The sequence below is a fragment of the Poromitra crassiceps genome (genome assembly GCF_964638095.1).
Source record: "Poromitra crassiceps genome assembly, chromosome: 11".
Classification (NCBI taxonomy): Eukaryota; Metazoa; Chordata; class Actinopteri; order Beryciformes; family Melamphaidae; genus Poromitra; species Poromitra crassiceps.
In genome coordinates, this window is record NC_139643.1 from 1,731,248 (window position 1) to 1,750,021 (window position 18,774).

At 43.2% G+C, this 18,774-nt stretch overlaps 1 protein-coding gene across 3 annotated transcripts in view; it reads right to left on the bottom strand.

The window, feature by feature from the left end:
• The window catches only part of mindy1 (MINDY lysine 48 deubiquitinase 1), a 60,816-nt gene that overhangs the window by 26,350 nt on the left and 15,692 nt on the right, over positions 1-18,774 (bottom strand). For all 3 annotated transcript variants that reach the window (XM_083645771.1, XM_083645772.1, XM_083645770.1), the window contains exons 6-9: positions 15,415-15,587; positions 9,372-9,429; positions 8,915-8,979; positions 7,486-7,644 (exon numbers count right to left, since the gene is read on the bottom strand). In XM_083645771.1, the coding sequence (XP_083501897.1) occupies positions 7,486-7,644; positions 8,915-8,979; positions 9,372-9,429; positions 15,415-15,587 (455 nt within the window). The remainder of the gene's footprint in view (positions 1-7,485; positions 7,645-8,914; positions 8,980-9,371; positions 9,430-15,414; positions 15,588-18,774) is intronic.

Genomic DNA, 18,774 nt, shown 5'->3' on the forward strand with positions numbered 1-18,774 from the left:
ATGTCACCAATCTCAGCTCCCTCTTTTACATTGATCAGGCGAATGTTATTTCTTTTACTCCTGCTGATTAAGTCATCAACCTGCGTGTGCAGCGTTTCGATGTTTTTGCATTTTATCCACTTTCGGACTCACTGTGTTGTTTTTGTCCTCCAGTGCGCTGATGCGCTTTTCCGCATTAGAAACTCTTCACGGTTGCATTATTTTCTTTAGTGAGTGAGTGGATGGACTTCTGCACGTTTTCAAACTTGTTTTCAAGCTGCTCAAACCTCTGAGCGATGTCGGACTTAATCGATAGTGTTTCACGGAGTAAAAGTTTAGCCCAAGCCGTGTATCTCCAGCCTCCAGCAGGTGAGTCATTTCCTCATTCATGGCGATGATTGCTTCGTCTTTTTCTTTCTGCTTACCTGTGTTGTGTTATGTTATGTTATGTTATGTTGTTAAAAGAGGGCAAGAGAGGAAATTAAAACAGAAGTGGATTTATAGTTAGAAAGAGTGCTAAAAAAGAGAGATTTTTTTTTTTTTTTTGGAAAAAATCCATAGATAAGCCGCACCGTTATATAAGCCGCAGGGGCCAAAAAAGGCCAAAAAACGGGAAAAAAGCCGCGGCTTATAGTCCGGAATTTACGGTAAATCATATGGAGGGGCTATCGCAGCGGAGACGGAGGGGCTCAATTGTGGCAGCAGATTGACTGCTGTTCACAGGCACAGCTAACGTTATGCTTCATGCATATCGATGCATACCGATGCCGTTTCCGTTTCCATAACGACTTCTTCTCTGTTTTTTACTCGCCTTTCTCTAATCTGGAGAGCACTGTCGCCACCTAATGGGTCGGTAAAATAGGTTATACACATTCAACATCCACCATACTTTCACAGGAGATGGATCTGGCTTTGATCCACGTCCCACCGTCAAAAAATGTAATTGACAACAATCGTCTACGTTAGTATTCGAATTGACGACGATTGTCGTCATTGGCACTCAATGAGTTAACTGGCCCCTGGCCTTCTATCTAGGGCTGTCCCAGCAAGTCGACGTCATCGATGATGTCGACTACGTAATTACGTCGACGCACGCTACGTGCCTCGACGCGTCACAATCGTTACAAAACAAAATAGTGTGGCTAATGTTAGCGACTAACTGTTACTTGTCGTTAATTTACATGGCAGTAAAATGCCACTGAATGACCAAATTGATTTAACTTTTAACCATTTCGATTTCCACTTTCCATACGGACCCCCAGCATTGGTTATTTGTTAACGTCGTGACTATATTTATAATGTTATAACATACTCCGGTTTGCGGTTTATAATTGAGGGCTGAATACAGCCTATCACCGTCATGTTGAAAGTAATTTCTGCACCGCAGCGAACATAACATACACCATTTAACGGTGTTATTCGGCCGTTTAACGTTAACGTACATATTTCCGTTTGCTTTCAAAGCTAACATGTAGAAAATGTATTAAACGTTACAGACCATTGTTAGTCTGTTGCTGCTCACATTAATTTACTGCGTGCATCATTTAACAGTGCTATTCGGCTGTTTACATTCTTCTGTTTGCGTTCACGGCCATGTAAGATGAGATCAAAACTAACGTTACAGACCATTGTTACAGTCTGTGACTGTTATGTCTGTAAATCATTTCCTTACCCCCACACTGATGCAAACATACATTTGGCTGAGTTAGCTGCACATTACTCCAGTGATTAAATAAATCCATGTCCTGTAAAAATACTGATCCTTCTCAGTTTAGGGAAAGGGTTCATACATACAGTGATGAATCATGATGATCAATTTTGCACACCATTGTACTGTAAGATGATGATTTTATGTTGGACTGCTGCTAAGCTCAGTTGACATTGCACAAGGTTTTTGGTATTCCTGCTTGAATTGAATTGAAGTGACTTGAATTTTATTTATTCTACTATTTTATTTTGAATTGCACTATATTCATTTTATTTGAGGACAAGCTCTTGCTTTAATTTTATTTGAGAGATTTTATGTTGGACTGTTAAAGAGAATGAAAAAATATATAAATAAAATACTGAAATTGAGAAGTTTTTGGTTATTTATTTGTTTTGGGTAAATTTATTGTTATATAATAATTTTTTTTAATAAAAAATAATCGTTTGGGACAGCCCTACTTCTATCATTTCACGAAAGTGCCCCCCTGGCAAAGCACGTTGAGTATCCCTGCCCGAAGTGATACACACATGTTATGAGAGTGGTATATATACCCATCATACCAATATCCGTTTCAGTGTAGAATGGTTAGTTCTTTGCTCTGCTCTCACCTAAGAGTGCAATGGACAAACAACCATGCCCAACCCTGTATCACCCCATATCGTGCTGTGAATCTGTTTTCCAAGTACGGGTGCTCGTAGGAACAAAATAGCGGTATGCGATTAACGCAATTTAAAAAAAGACGCGTTATGGTCGGCCCTTAATCGCATCGCGATTAACGCGTTAACGCTGACAGCCCTAAAACAAACATTTACATAAAAACTTCAGTCAACATCACGTCTGTTTGTTAATCTGGTGGAAGCATTTTTAATAAAAAGTGAAATGACACAGATACTGGTTTATAGTGGGACTTTCCAAGCCTGCCCATTCACTTCAATAGAACTGTCCCCAATGCAAAATTCTAACAGGTTTACAGTAGTTGCCAGTTAACACGTTCACTGCCGTTGACGAGATATCTCGTCTTAAAAAATCCAACGGTTGACTGCCGTTGACGAGATATCTCGTCTTAACACATTCACTGCCAGCCGTTTTTTTTTTTACTGTAGGTAGCTTCTGCCAGAGGGTTTTTTTGAGGATTCTGGCTCATTTTACAAGAGCCGAGGATTATTTTCTGCTTGGACTTTGTGAACACAAAGTTCACAAAAGTACTAATAGAATGTGTGCTTTCTCTGTCTAAAAGAGTTAGTTTGTAGAGTTAGTAGTTATGTAGATATTAGCCGTTGAGTACAGCATGGTTTCAGCGTCTGAGACTGAAAGCTGAGATAATCGCAGTTTTGTGAAATTCAATCAAACAGGCAGAACAGTCACTTTAACCATTTATTTTTGGCATCAGTGAGAGATCAGACATCTAAACAATATAGTTCTGAACGCCCTCTCCTTCAAACTCCTCCCTCCGTGGGCGTGTCTGGTGGCTTTCAGCAGCGTTTGTCACAAGCGAGTTTCTACTGCCTGTCTGAGCAGTGAGCAGCCTCCCTCCCTGGCGTGGATGTGTGGATGGGGCTCACTCGTTTCTTGGGTTTGAGAGCTTTGATGAAGCTTTGTGCGATTCTAGGCTTTATGCTGCGTGTTTCAAAGTGTGTTTTCCACCCAGTCTATTTTTGGAACCCCCCACCGTTGTGCGCCCGTGTGCACCAGCGTGAAAGCGTTTTCGCCTACAGTATGAGAATGAGGCTCGTTCGTTTCTGGGTTTTCGGTTGAGTCAACTGCAATGAAGCTGCCTGCGTGCGATTGTGGGCTTTCTGCCGTGTTTCAAAGTGTGTTTCACCCATAATCTATTATGCAAATTTGCAATCCCCCACCGCCAGCTCCCAGCGCGATAATGCGCGAAAGCGAAAGCGTTTTCGCCAATCCATTTTACAGTATGAGAGAATGGTTTCCTCGCGCGTTCCCCTGCAGTTTTGGCTGGCTTTTTCTAGTCTGGAGTAGGGATCGACCGATATCAGTTTTTCAGGGCCGATACGATATCGATTATCGGGTAATCAAAATGACCGATAGCCGATATTTGGAACCGATATACATTTGCAGTAAAAATAAAAATCTTGGTGTCAAAATTTTAAATAACACAACTCGTTGTGGAAATGCATTTTCCTCAGTTTATCCAACTGCAATATTAATTGAAAATATTCACATTAAAGTGTTGATCTGTGTGTGTGTGTGTGTGTCACAACCTATAACCTGTTCCCATTTCCATGTGTATGCTCACTCTAGTGGAGACTTGGGAACATCAACTGTGGAGACAAGGGTGTATTCACACCTCTAGGTCGTTTGGCTTTGGTTGGATTCAGGGGCTTAATTTATACAATTGTTGCATTTGTGCCTTGGTTCGTTTGTGTTCACACAGCCACAAATCAAACCGGTAAATACAGTAAGAAAGCAAGACATCTGACTACAGTGTGTAGGCTCCAATAAAACAGGACAGGTTGCTGATATGGGATGGGATTCATGGCTTCTGTTCAGATATGAAAGACAACATGTTTCCAACCATATAAAGTTAGTCAGACTTTTCTAGTAGAACAATGTAGCCTACTATATCTTATACTGAAGTAGAACCATACTGTAACTGTAGTAGCCTAGGCTACATTACAGGTTCATTTGAACAAAACATTAATTAGAGCAGCTTATGGAATTTATAAATGTCCTTTGTAGCAGTGTAGAGACTAAATATCTGCAAATGACATCTCAAAGACAGGATGCTGTTGAGAAATATTTGAGGCTGTCTTCAATTCTGCTAAAACAGCATTGCAGAGCTTTATGCTGTTGGTATCCTATTTTATGGTTAAGTAGCCTATATTTGCATGCCTACTCATGGCTGCAGACAGTAGTGTCACGAGCAGAGCCGTGATCCCAGTCTCATCTCTCTCTCTCACACAGCTGCAGATGGTTAAGTGACGTTAACGAGCAGGCCACTTTGTGCAAGCCGTGTGCCGTGTGCTCTCTCGTCTCTCTCTCTCTCCCTCTCTCTCTGCCTCGCGCAAATGCGGGACATCGTCTCAATTTGCGGGACGCGTGAAAAGTGTTGAAAATGCGGCGCAGTCCTGCACAAAGCGGGACAGATGGTCACTTATCACTGCAAGAAAGTGCATTCGGCGGATTTCAACTCACGCTTCTATCAAACCTACCATATCTCCACGCTTAATTTGCACTGCATGCCATGCAGCCAGGGAGCGCTTCATACGAATCATCTACTAATAAGAATGATAGATCAGACGATTGTGGTGTTTATGCAATGTCAGCCTAGATAACTATGATGTTTATTCACTTTATTGCAAGCTTGGCAGCCTGCTGCGGACTGCGGACTGTCAGTCAGTCCGCTGCGCTGCACAGACCCACACGGCACGCTGTTGAATGAAGGCACAAGGCAGCTCGGATTTCATCTGAGAAGCCCTCTGATAGGCTAATACTCACCAATCAGATAGCGCTGTGGGCAGGACATTTGCACAGCAGCAACACAGAGCAGCAACACAGAGAAACACACAGGCTGGTTAGAGCTGCATTCTGAGCCAATAGCGCATTTTTTAATTAATTTATTATATCGGCAAACAGCCAATGAAAATGCCGATACAGATAATCGGCAAAATGCTGAATATCGGCCATAATAATCGGCCAAACCGATAATCGGTCGACCCCTAGTCTGGAGAGCACTGTCGCCACTTAGTGGGTCGGTGGAATGGGTTGTACACGTTCGGTGGCTCCAATATTTTTATAGGAGACGTGGGGGGCGTTGATCCACGTCCCACCGTCAAATTTTTTTTTTAAGACGAGATATCTCGTCATTGGCAGTCAACCGTTGGATTTTGTAAGCCGAGATATCTCGTCAATGGCAGTGAACGTGTTAAAAAAAAAAAAAAAAAATTTGACGGTGGGACGTTGACTTTTACATCTCCTATTATAATATGGGAGCCACCGAACGTGTACAATCCATTCCACCGACCCACTAAGTGGCGACAGTGCTCTCCAGACTATTGAAAGCCAAGCAAAGACAGCAGCATGAGGAAGCCATTCTCATGAAAATGGATGGGGCGAAAACGCTTTCGCTTTCGCGCTGGGTGCTGGCGGTGGGGGATTGAAAATTTGCATAATAGATTATGGGTGAAACGCACTTTGAAACACCAGCAGAAAGGCCAGAATCGCACACAGCTTCATTCCAGCTGAGCTCAACCGAAAACCCAGAAACGAACGAGCCTCATTCTCATACTGTAGGCGAAAACGCGTTCACGCTGGTGCACAACGGTGGCGCACAACGGTGGGGGGTTCCAAAAATAGACTGGGTGCAAAACACACTTTGAAACACGCAGCATAAAGCCTAGAATCGCACAAAGCTTCATCAAAGCTCTCAATCGAAAACCCAATAAACGAGCAAGCCCCATCCAGACTCGCCGACGAGGGGGCCGCCAGGGAGGGAGGCTGCTCAGACAGGCAGGAGAAACTCGCTTGTGACAAACGCTGCTGAAAGCCACCAGAGACACGCCCACGGAGGGAGGAGTTTGAAGGAGAGGGGGTGCGGGTGCTGATATGGAGGAAATTACTGTTCAGAACTATATTGTTTAGATGTCTGATGTGTTACTGATGCCAAAAATAAATGGTTAAAGTGACTGTTTGATTGAATTTCACAAAACTGCGATTATCTCAGCTTTCTGTCTCAGACGCTGAAACCATGCTGTACTCAACGGCTAATATCTACATAACTACTAACTCTACAAACTAACTCTTTTAGACAGAGAAAGCACACATTCTATTAGTACTTTTTAGATATTTTGTGTTCACAAAGTCCAAGCAGAAAATAATCCTCGGCTCTTGTAAGATGAGCCAGAATCCTCAAAAAAAACCTTTGGCAGAAGCTACCTACAGTAAAAAAAAAACGGCTGGCAGTGAATGTGTTAAGCTGTGTTCACACGAGATGTTTATTTTTCGCTCTGTCGCTCGATTCAATCCTTTGGAATCGCTCTGTCGCTCTGTTTAAATCGCTCGTCAACAGGCACACAAATTGACGGACATCTGGGGGCTATAACGTTACGCAATGTCATGATGTTTGTCCACTACGAGCCACCGTAGTTGTTTACAAGCTAAGCTTATCAGCGTGCTCTATACCGGTAGTACAGACTTCACTTCATGTCAGCTGTCAGCCTGTCAATCAGCTGTCAATGCGGTTTGTTGCCACACAATAAACCAGCGGTTTGTTCCAATAATCAGTTAATAATAACAGTGTGATATAAATATGTCTGTGTGATATCACTCAGTTAATAATCACAAAACAAAGAACACTTCTGATATGAGTTTTAGTAAAGTGTATCACTCAATACAAAAAATAAAAGCTTTGATAGAACCCAAAGCCTATGGCTGCTTAGTCTGCAGATAAAACTCAATGAAAAAAGCCATAGTAATTTAGACTCAGGTGTGCATAAATGACCGGTTAAGCACTTTTCACATTTTTAAATACAAACATGTGAAATGACTTTTAATTGACTTTACATCCTTGTATTTATTCTATAATTAATTTGTGGTGTAGGGTTATAAGGAGCGGGGGGACATTGAGGCCATTCACCGATATCCCAGAAAATCCCCCTCTTTTTCACAGCCCAATGTTGGAAGGTATTAACAAGAGCACGCAAATTAAACTGCCTGTGCTTCCAGATGCTTCCCTCGCTTCTGTTTCCAGTGTGTTTGCACCATGACATGCACTCTCTTACACACGCACGTGCACACATGCACACACACACACACACACACAGAGTAGTTGGTACCTGTGGGTCTGTGAGCCAGCCGTGGTACAGTGGGATGGAGAGCAGGTCGAAGGCGATGAGCTCGGGCGTGAACTCGAAGTCCGTCACGCCCGTGAAGCGCACGTTCACGTCCAGCCCCGTGCACAGCTTAGGGAGCACCGCCATGGCATCATTCACGTTCTACACACACACACGCGCGCACACACACACACACACAAAAACAATCAGTATACATTACAGTGTAGTACTGTATGTCAATAAGGAAATCAGAAACTTGAAGGATCATGGGGTTATCCCAATGGGATCAGGCCCCCTCGAGCCCTAGACAAAAGCACTAGTTTCTCTACACCAAAGATGGCAGGCAGAAAGATACACAAATGACTGGCTCTTGGTCCAGAGATGTGTGGACATTATTTTACAGAGTGCCAAAGTCATTATTTGAGGGCCATATTAGCCCCTAGAGCAGTGGTCCCCAATCACCGGGCCGCGGACCGGTACCGGGCCACCCAAAAAAAAATATATAAAAAACTTGAACTTGGCATACAGTATTGTCTGTGCTGTACCTTTACTCACCCCTGCCAGTGCTGCCACACCCACAAACACACATGCACGCGAGGTAATTAAATGGCCATACATGTGCGGGGTGCAGTGAGCTTGACAAAACGTCACTTGAGTTTCTTCAGAATAGGGGGGGGAGATAAAAGGAGACCTAACGAGACAGCACGGAGGGTGCGCCGTGCGACTTAGGTCTCATAGAAAGAAAGAAAGAAAAGCTGAGGAAGCGGCAGGGAGAATGGAAAGCAGGAGAGACTATTTGTGAGCAATTGGCATGCGGACTGCAGAGCAGCCTGCACCTTTCCTCAGCCCTGCGCCCACAACACACATACGCACGGGAGGTAATTACAGTAAATGGCGATGGCCCGCTGATACATGTGCGGGGTGCAGCGAGCTTGAGAAACGTCACTTGAGAGTTTCTTCAGAATAGGCGGGGGAGATAAAAGGAGACCCGCCGTGGCCGTGCGAAGAAAGAAAGAAAGAAAGAAAGAAAGAAAGAAAGAAAGAAAGAAAGAAAGAAAGAAAGAAAGAAAGAAAGAAAAAGAAAGAAAGAAAGAAAGAAAAAGAAAGAAAGAAAAGCTTTCAACTTGGCATATATGCTTGCAAATCACGGTGGGCTGAAAAGTAGGCTATGTTTGACATCTCTGCATTCTGGATCAAAGTCAAGGCTAAATATCATGAGATAATCCAAAAGCACTGAAAACGTTGCTTCTATTTCCAACATCATCATTATCTCTCCCACCACTCCTCGATGATGTTGGTGCAGACAGCCCAGGGCTCCATATTGGTGTGTTACAATGTTTTTAGGTTGTATAATAAAGTGCAAGTTCATGCAAGGAAAATATGTGATGTGTGTCTAATATCTAGTTGCATGCATGCATGCATGCGTGAGTACCTGTTGGAAGTTGAGCTCCATGCCATCTGCCTTCTCTCTGGGTGTGACGGACAACACACACTCTCCTACAGGAGACATGAACATACAGTGATCATTGCAATGAATGTATCAATGCAATTGTATGTTAAAGCAGCTCAGAGGAACTTCCATTGTGTGTTGATTGTAGCAGCCCCTGTGGACAAAAGCGGTACTGTTCGTCCCAGAACAAAAACTGCATTTCCTGAACATCGAGGCTCCTCCCACCGACCAGGCAGGGCTTCTCTGAGTCAGCGACCCTCCCCCGCTGTTTGATTTAGGTCACTGGTTCTCAAACCTTTTGGGCTTCAGTACCCCCTCTCCCTGCTTTCTGAATCCAAGTACCCCCTTTACCCAAATACATTTTGCTGTGTGTGTGTGTGTGTGTGTGTGTGTGTGTGTGTGTGTGTGCGTGTTTGTGTGTGCGTCTGTGTTTTCTCACCTAGATGAGCCATCAGGTCTTCAGTAGTGATGACTTCAGTCTGAGCCGGCAGCTTGGCCTGAGGACAAACAGGCAGATGTGCACACCAAGTTACACGTGTGGTTTCGAGGAATTCAAGCAAACATTACAGCGGGTAACATTACAGTGGTTGTTTCAAACTTGCAATGTCAGACAGCCTATGAAATGCCTTTGTCAGTTAACACATCAGTTATGGTGGCACAAAACAAATAGTCGGGCCAAGCAACTGGTTTGAATAAATTAATGAATGAACTAGTTCTGTGAATCTTCACTGGCCTACCGATTCGATTACGATTCAACGATTCGTTTCAACGATGCACCACAATGCATCTCGATAGAGCTCAACCTTTTGTGAAGCAAGTATCACATCCTCAATTTTCTATATTATTACTGCACATGGCTACTTTTTCATCAATTAATACAAGCAGTCAGATAAATATCAACTCCCTTTTTTATTTATAAAGTACATTAAAGCTGCATTCAGCGATGTTTTTGTGTTAAAATAAATGTTAAATGGCTCTATATTCTGACAGCAATCACTGAAATAGAGTGTTTGGTCAGTAACTTGGAACTCCCAATCCCTGCTGTCTCTCTCCCGTAGCCCTGCATGCAGGGTGGACATAGCTCCACAACCGTAACTCACAACCAATCTGTGATTGGATAGTGGGAGGTGGGCGACCTCCCACTATCCAATCAGAGAAATGTTGACATTTTCTGGGAAACAGAAGGTCAGATCGCGATGCGATGCCTTTAACGGACTATAGGTATTCTTTCACTCCGGATTCAACGCCACCATCCCTGAGTCTCTACGAGTTACGGTTGTGGAGATACTATCACTGGACATGAGGCCCACGCACGCACTTACCCATCACAACTGTCTGATGACATCACTGAGCCACACCCACTTAGCCATCACAACTGTCTGATGACATCACATGAGATCTCTAGGCCCACCCACCCACTTGGCTCTGCGTCAAAGCCAGTGCCGAATGCGCCACGGTTGGCGAGCCTGTCGGCGCAGGGGACATGCACCTCCTAAATGTGACTAGGCGGCGTCGATGCGGACGTGACATGAACAGCACAAGAGCTATACATCGCCCGCGTACGTATATCCGGTGATGTACTTGTTGTGAGAGGAAGACGACAGCAATGTTTAATAGCAATCGTTCGGGGGGCATGGTGGTGCAGTGGTAAGTGCTGTCGCCTCACAGCTAGAAGGTCCTGGGTTCGATTCCCACCTGGGACGCTGTGAGTGCTCAAGGAGTGCGTGCCCGTCCGCATGTCCTCGAGTGCCCCCCGCCCGGGTGGGGTCGTCAAAAGGGCCTTTCTGTGTGGAGTTTGCATGTTCTCCCCGTGCCCCCTGGGGGTTTCCTTCATATAGGAACCCCACACCAAAACATGGAATATCCTGGTCGCTGATGTGTTGCCTCCTCTGGTCGTTAACACATTGAGTGCCAGCGACGCCATATGGCGTCAAGAGAAATTTACCGTACGCTGCCAGCGACGCCAAATGGCGTCAATAACTCCAAATTGTTTTTTTGACGGGGGGGTGTCGATCTAAGCCTCTTACATCGCCTCTTACAATATGAGAGCTATTGAATGTGTCTAACCTATTTTACAGAACCCTTAGGTGGCGACAGCGCTCTCCAGATGAGAGAACGTGGAGTAAAACACACAGAAGACGCAAGGCACTACAGCATACAACAGACCCAGGCAGCTGCAGCAGGCTCGATGCACAGAGAGCAAACAAGCTAGAATAGGCTATCTGATGCCCACCAGCAGTAAATCAAGACCAGCAAGAAGGTGTAGGGTCTGCGCACGCAGGGGCCAGCGCTGCTGGTTGCAGCTAAAAAATATTATTTGGCCAAACAAAATTCCTTTGTTTTCACTCTTTTATTGAAGGAAATTATTTTTGAGGTGTCATTACATCAGAAAATATTAGCAATGAGTCAATGATGTGCTTGAAATGCTTCCTTTCACAAAAGGCTGAATATCTCAGGTTTCTAGAAAAAAATTGCTGTTTTTGGTCAAATCAAGCTATCTTCTCCGGCTCATAACTAAAGAACGGAAAATGGGATCAATAAACTTTTTTTTGCAGGTGATAGAAGAGAGTCTCATCGTTATTTATGCGTGTTCAGTGTTTACATAGTAATTATTAAAGAAATTATATGACTGTTTTAAAATGCATTGCGGCCTATGTGGCACAGTACAGCACCTTTTGCCCAAGGGCCGTGGCACTCAAAGTGTTAAGGGCCCCTGTTCAGAGGGAGGGGAACTGGTTGGAATAGTGTGATCCTCCCACGTGCTATGTCCTACCGGTGAAGCTTCCCCTGTCAGGTGAAAAGAAGCGGCTGGCTAACTGCCCATGTCTCGGGTGAAGCATGGAGCCAGTTTCGGCTCTCCCCAGATTGGCAGAGGGTGGAGTAGCAACCAGGATAAATAAATTAAAATTAGCACTAACGGGGGATAAAAATGGGATAAAAAAAATCTGGAAAAAATATAACAGCAATCGTTCACATACAGGGCAATACAATACAAAACAGTACAGAGAGCGCCGCTCAAAGACACACAATTTCCTCATTTAACAATGCTTGTTCTTCATCTAGCAAAGCTTTCTGCATAGCAGATAGCTTCCCCTATACCTTTGTAGTCTACTTTGCTTTGCCTCTAGCAGCTACCATACCAGGTCCACTAGATGGCTACTTTTAAAAACTCAGTACTCAGTGAACTAGGAAAGACAGCTTTCTGCTGGCTGCTCCTTGATAGCATACTTCAGGGAAGCTGGATCACCTGTCCTGGAGCTGGCAGCATACAGCCCCGCCTTCAGCCAGACTCCCACTTCTTTCAGTGTCTGCCCCTGGGACTTGATTTTGCTCTTATGACATCACCGATGACATCATCAGTGGGACTCTTATGACATCACTGATGATGTCACAATCCCTCTGACATCACTGATAATGTCACAATTTATGACATCACTGATTACATCATCACTGGGACTTTGTGTGTGTGTGTGTGTGTGTGCGTGTGCGTGTGCGTGCGTGCGTGCGTGTGTGTGTGTGTGTGTGTGTGTGAATGTATGACATCACTGATGATGTCATACAGTGGGACAGACAGACAAACGGAAGCCTAGCTCCCTTTTATTTATAATAATATAAATATACAGTATAGATAGATAGGATCCCTAACGCTAGATCTCTATGGAGGAGACTCTTTCCCTTTGTCCATTTTGACACTTCTTGTCTTTTTCCTTCCCATCTCCATCCACCTCCTCTCTTCCTCTCCTTTTCATCCGAAAATCTTGACCGCCCTCTGTACATACCACTCACCCACCCAGCCTCCACTTTAGCTAAATTGCTCGTTTGGTGATTCATTGGTGATTATGTCATAGTGTTTCTGACATCAGTGACATCATAGGTGATGTCTTAAATCATTGATCATTTATGCGTGAGTGACATCACACAATTGCTTGTGTGACATCGATGACATCACAATTGCTCGAGTGACATCACTGATGATATTACTCAGGCCCACCTACTTAAAGCAAATTTATACTGACTGCGGAGTGTCCGGTGTCTGCGGTGTTCACGGAAAGACCGTTCTCTCCGCAGAGGCACATCCTTTTATGGTAAATACGGTAGGAGTGCAGTGTCTGCAGAGAGCGGAGAATCCCCCTCCAGGCTCCCGTTGTGTTTTTAGCGAGAATGCAAATGTCACATCAGTTCTTCATCAGTGTGATCCTGATTTATATCGGCGAATAATCAATCCTAGTGCAATTGTAGGCTATTTTCAGTTTGTTTTTAGCAAGTAAGTTTGTTGTCTTCTTGTTTTTGTGCTTTGCATTTAATTTTTTCGATCTCAAATCGTTTTTATTGACGTAGTAAATTGTAGGCTAGTCACTCTAAAATGGGCTCCCTCATGACTGTGAGAAAAGGATCATGTTGCTCCCTCACTCATGTGGCGATGCTCAAACCCGTTCATTTTGCACTGATTTCGCCGGTCACTTGGTCAGTTTGTGGAGGCTTCTTCCCTATACAAACCATAGCCAACATTAGCCAATCATAGCCTCGGAATTGACTGCACGAGCTCGCGGCGTGCTCTGCGGAGTTACATTTTTTGAGAGGAGCGCGGAGCTCCGTGCAGTCCCTCCGCAGAGCTTGTGCGGAGCGCCGCGCTCGCCGCACAGAGCCTCCGCTCCGCGGGTTTAATCCATCAACCCCATGAAAAAAGTGGCACAACGGCCACAGACGTCAGTCGGACATCCCCTCTCCCAATTTCATTGTAGATGTCGTCACATAATAGCTGGTCTGGCTCTATTCTGTCTTTTTCTGTCCATAAAACAAAATCTGAAAATGTCATGTTACACACCATCAACTGAGTCTGCACTTGATAGTAATAAGAATGGTTGTTTAAGCTTCAAATGACCATCAGTCAGTTCAAGACCCGACTTGCTGTTCAGGGATTCCTTTAGGCTGCTACTATGTGTACAAAACAGGCACTTGATTTCTACAAGGCCACTGCCACAACAATCACAAGAAGTAATTGAATCAGGTGATGCACCCATGTATGCAAATTCTGGATTTATGACAAATCCACTCCTCTTCAATTAAAGTTAACATGGGATGCTTTCTGTATCAGATACAGAAGTAGGCACTCAAGGCCTTCTCCTCATGCTCACATCCCCACATTGTATATAGCTGTTGTAAAACAACTGTTAATCACAGCCTCTTGGGGCTTATTGCTTAATTGACCGTGTTAGTTTTTCAATTATTGTAATCTGTTATTAGTTTAATTTTATGGTTAGAATGTTGTTGTTCACCTTTTCATGTATACACCAATGTTTGGTCATGGAAATTAATTTGGTTTAAAGTAGGGCTGTCAGCGTTAACGTGTTAATCGCGCGTTAATGCATGCCGCCCATAACGCGTTATTTTTTTTAATCGCATGCCGCTATTTTGTCCCTTCGTCGCACCCGTACTTCGCAGCCGTTTCCTGTCTTCTGCCAGCAATGCGCTTCTAAATGGCTCGTTTTACTTTAAATAACACCCAAATGGCACAGTGGACAAGTCAAGAGCAGTAGTTTGCACCTGGTGTAAAACGTAATTAAAATATCACCGAAGTACATCGAGTTTGAGCTATCACCTAAAAGCTAAGCATACCAGAGCAGCTAGCGGCCAGCTAGCAGCCAGCTAGCTAGCGCGAGACTCATTCATCACTCATTCTTCCTTCAGAGTCTGGGATGCGCGGGTCCTCTAACCACTGGGAGGTCGGCTCCAATGGCTTCACGCGATATACACGTTATCAATACACAGTTTCCAATACCGAGCCATTATTCACATGGAATTGCCAAAGTTTTTAGCTCAGATACAGCCTTCTTCGGCTGTGTCATTTTGGGTTTCGACTGCTCCACAGCGCCGCCGCCGGAAATATAGGTTCTGGAGTGTTTACAATTATTGTGCATTTATTTTCTATTCAAGATGCATTTTGTAGACATTTTTTGACCTCCTGTCTACATTGCACTTCTATTGAATTGAAAATAAATCTAAAATTCAAGATCACAAAGTACATTTATTTGCATTAATTTGATTCCCAATCACGACACACTGGTAAGAATTATTAATATCTAATTAAAAATGCTTTGCAATGCAAAATAATGGCATTTTAAACATGCGATACAAAGATGTGATTAATCTATATTAACTATAGTTAATCGCACGATTAATCGCGATTAAGAAAATTAATCATTTGACAGCCCTAGTTTAAAGTCACTGAATGAAAAGTCATGCAAATCTAATCGTCAAAATGTGTATGAACCCTGCATTGTAGTGTGATCAGATGGGATCCAATCACATATGAAACCAAAGGCATCCACCCACAAAGGCACCAACTAGCAGGGGGTAGGACGACTTGATAGAGCTATTCAAGTCATTTTGTGAAAAGTCATGTATTTTTTCATATCGCAGTAAATATATTGCAATGTCAGTTTTTTCCAATATCGTGCAGCACTAGTGCGCAGCCTGTTTACCTTCCAACACAGGAAGAGTGTGTTCATGATGGCCAGCAGGGGGCAGGGTCCGTTCTCACTCTGGGTGACAATGGGCGTCTTCTTCTCCTTCCAGGTGATCCACTTCACCAGGTAAGCCGGCATGGATGGCTCGCTGCCCGCAGCTCCGGCACCAGCAGAGGCGGTGGCACCCCCTGCGGACAGCAAGTCAACTACAGTTATGGCTGAGCTAATGCTATATGACTTCAAAACAATAGAGCCAAAGTCACGCCCTCTTCCGGATTAGGCATACGAACCAAGGGATTTCATCTGCCATTTATTTTTTCAGACATTTCGTAAAATGCTTATAAAAATAAAATAAAAAACAGCGGATTAAACTACTTTTTTAAGGTTTTGGTCTGAGTGATTCTAAACAACAACTTCAGAAGAAGCAGTGAGAAGCGCTTCTGTTAGAGAAACCACAGAAGAAGAACATAAGCACTGTAAGCCCATCCGGGGCAGGTCAGAGTTGACTCATCTGTTACAGTATGTTGTTGTTAGCTTAGCAGCCTAGCTTGGCATATAGATATGATCTGATGTCAAGATTATCGACGATTCAATTCAATTGCCGCTCGTCTGGAATAAGGCCACACATATCGACAACAGAAACAGAGGTAGGCAACAGCACTCGAATTAGAGTAAATCTTTAGTTTTTTTATTAAGGGCAAAACAGATGCGTTTCAGCCTTAGGCCATCCTCAGTGTACATCAGAACAGATGACAATGGGTAATATATATAGGTGTGGTCAAACAAATCACCTTGAAAAAACATCATCAGATGGAGTGCATCTGTGGAAGCTGCAATGCAGCCAATCACAGAGAAGGAGGTGAGGCCACAGCACAAACAAGCAATCAACATTATTTACAAGAAGTATCATAGTAGTGACAGGCCTTGTTAAATACATAGAAATACGAATTACCGTAAAAAAAAATTTTCCCGTTTTTTGGCCTTTTTTGGCCCCTGCGGCTTATATAACGGTGCGGCTTATCTATGGATTTTTTCAAAAAAAAAAAAAAAAAAAACTCTCTTTTTTAGCATCTTTCTAACTATAAATCCACTTCTGTTTTAATTTCCTCTCTTGCCCTCTTTTAACAACATAACATAACATAACATAACATAACACAACACAGGTGGTGTTGTGTTATGTTGTTTTGTTGAAATGTTAATAAATGGGAGCTTCCTCAAACAGCCATCTCTTTCCCGACAATCCCCTCTGTGCATGAACCCTTACATATGGTAATTAAACATTAAAACACAATAAAAAAAAAAAAAAAAAAAAAAAAATACCATTAAAACACCGGTGCGGCTTATAGTGCGGAATTTACGGTATAAACAATACAAAATACAAAATAGAAAGTTAAATAGAAAGTTAAAAAGAGGTCTTTTCGCCAATCAATGGGACAAATTTCTAAGGGAGTTGAGACATAACATTACAAGAAGCAACCTAATAGCAATTCTTCATTAAGGCCTCTAGGGCTCTCAGTTTGTAATGTGTGGATGTAATAAGCTTCCCTTTGGAGTAACAGTTTATCTCTGTCTCCACCTCCTTATGCTGGACTTGTGTTCAGATATCCTGATTTTTAACTCTCTTTTAGTTTTCCCTATGTAAATGAGCCCACAGACACATCTTAACACATTGACTGCCAGCCCTTTTTTCAATGCTGTAGGTAGGTTCTGCCAGTTTTTTTTTTGAGGATTCTGGCTCATTTTACAAGAGCCGAGGATTCTTTTCTGTTAAGACTTCGTGAACACCAATCATCTAAAAAGAACTAATAGAATGTGTGCTTTCTCTGTCTAAAAGAGTTAGTTTGTAGAGTTAGTACTTATGTAAGCATTAGCAGTTGAATACAGCATGGTTTCAGCGTCAGAAAAATTATTCAGAGATAAACGGCTTTTTGTGAAATTCGATAGAACAGTCACTTTAACCATTCATTTTTGGCATCAGTAAGAGTCAGACATCTAAACAATAGTTTTGAACAGTAATTTCCTCCATAACAGCAGGAAACCCCCCTCTGCTTCCAACTCCTCCCTCCGTGTGTGTTTTCCTCCTGCCTCCCTGGCTCTCCAGCGGGCGTGTCACAACGAAGTTGCTGCTGCCTGGCTGCTGCCTGTTTGCGCGGCCGCTGTTTGAGGAAGTCTGGGTGGACTCGCTCGTTTTGTGGAGTTTTGGTTGAGAGCTTTGATGCGATTCTGGTCATATTTATGCTGCGTGTTTCAAAGTGTGCATCCAATCTATTCTTGGAACCCCCCACCGTTGCCACCGCTGTGCATCAGCGCGAAAGTGAAAGCGTTTTCGCCATCAATTTTACAGTATGAGAACGGCTTCGTCGCGCTTTTCCGTCCAGTTTTGGGTCGCCTCTTTCTACTGTGGAGAGACATGTCGACACTCAGTGGGTCGGTAAAATAGATTATACACATTCAATACCTCCAATTCTGGTGTAGGAGACGTAAAAGGGGTTGATCGATATCCCACCGTCAAAAAAAAAAAATGTTTATGTAAGCCGAGATATCTCGTCCTTGGCACTCAACGGTTGGATTATGTAAGCCGAGATATCTCGTCCTTGGCACTCAACGTGTTAAAAGGTAGACAACAAATTTAGTTCTACATGAAATTCTATTCTTTTTTTTGTTATCAATTTTTTTATTTTATTTCTGTGACATGACAACAGACAATACAGATAACACAAACACAAACACATAACAAAAATTAACCCCTACCCCCCACCCCAGGCGGCAATCAGTTACAATTGACCATCTTATCTTGTTAGATCAGGAGAGAAAAGTCTAAAAGATTGAAAGAAAAATAAAACAAAAAACAGCTTGTATTATTTAGAATATACATTAGGTACATTATTATCTGTTAGATGTATTCAAAAGATCTTTCACTTTCTCAGCAAGAGAAACCCATGTATTGATAGTTAACTGTTTGGCATTATGCATTTTTGCTACTGACATTTCCAAGTATATAATATCCAGTAAGGACTGTAGCCAGTGATTCTGAGAGAGCGAATGAGGCGGCTGCCAGCGTAGGGCCAACATTTTTTTTGCCGCAGTCAAGGCAACAAAAAGTGTGAGCTTCTGATGAAGTGAAAGATCTAAAGAAGAGGTATCATTTAATAAAAGAAACTTCGGGCAATATGGTATTTCAACATCAAGAAAGTCAGATAAAGTTATAGCTACCATTCTCCAAAATCGCACTACCCCTGGACAGTTCCAATACATGTGCAAAAAAGTCCCCACGTCCCCGTTAGGACAGAGCTCACAGTTCGGGGAAGGTATAAGCTTCATCAAATGGAGCTTCCTAGGAGTGAGGTACATCCGATGCAAAAACTTAAAATGAAT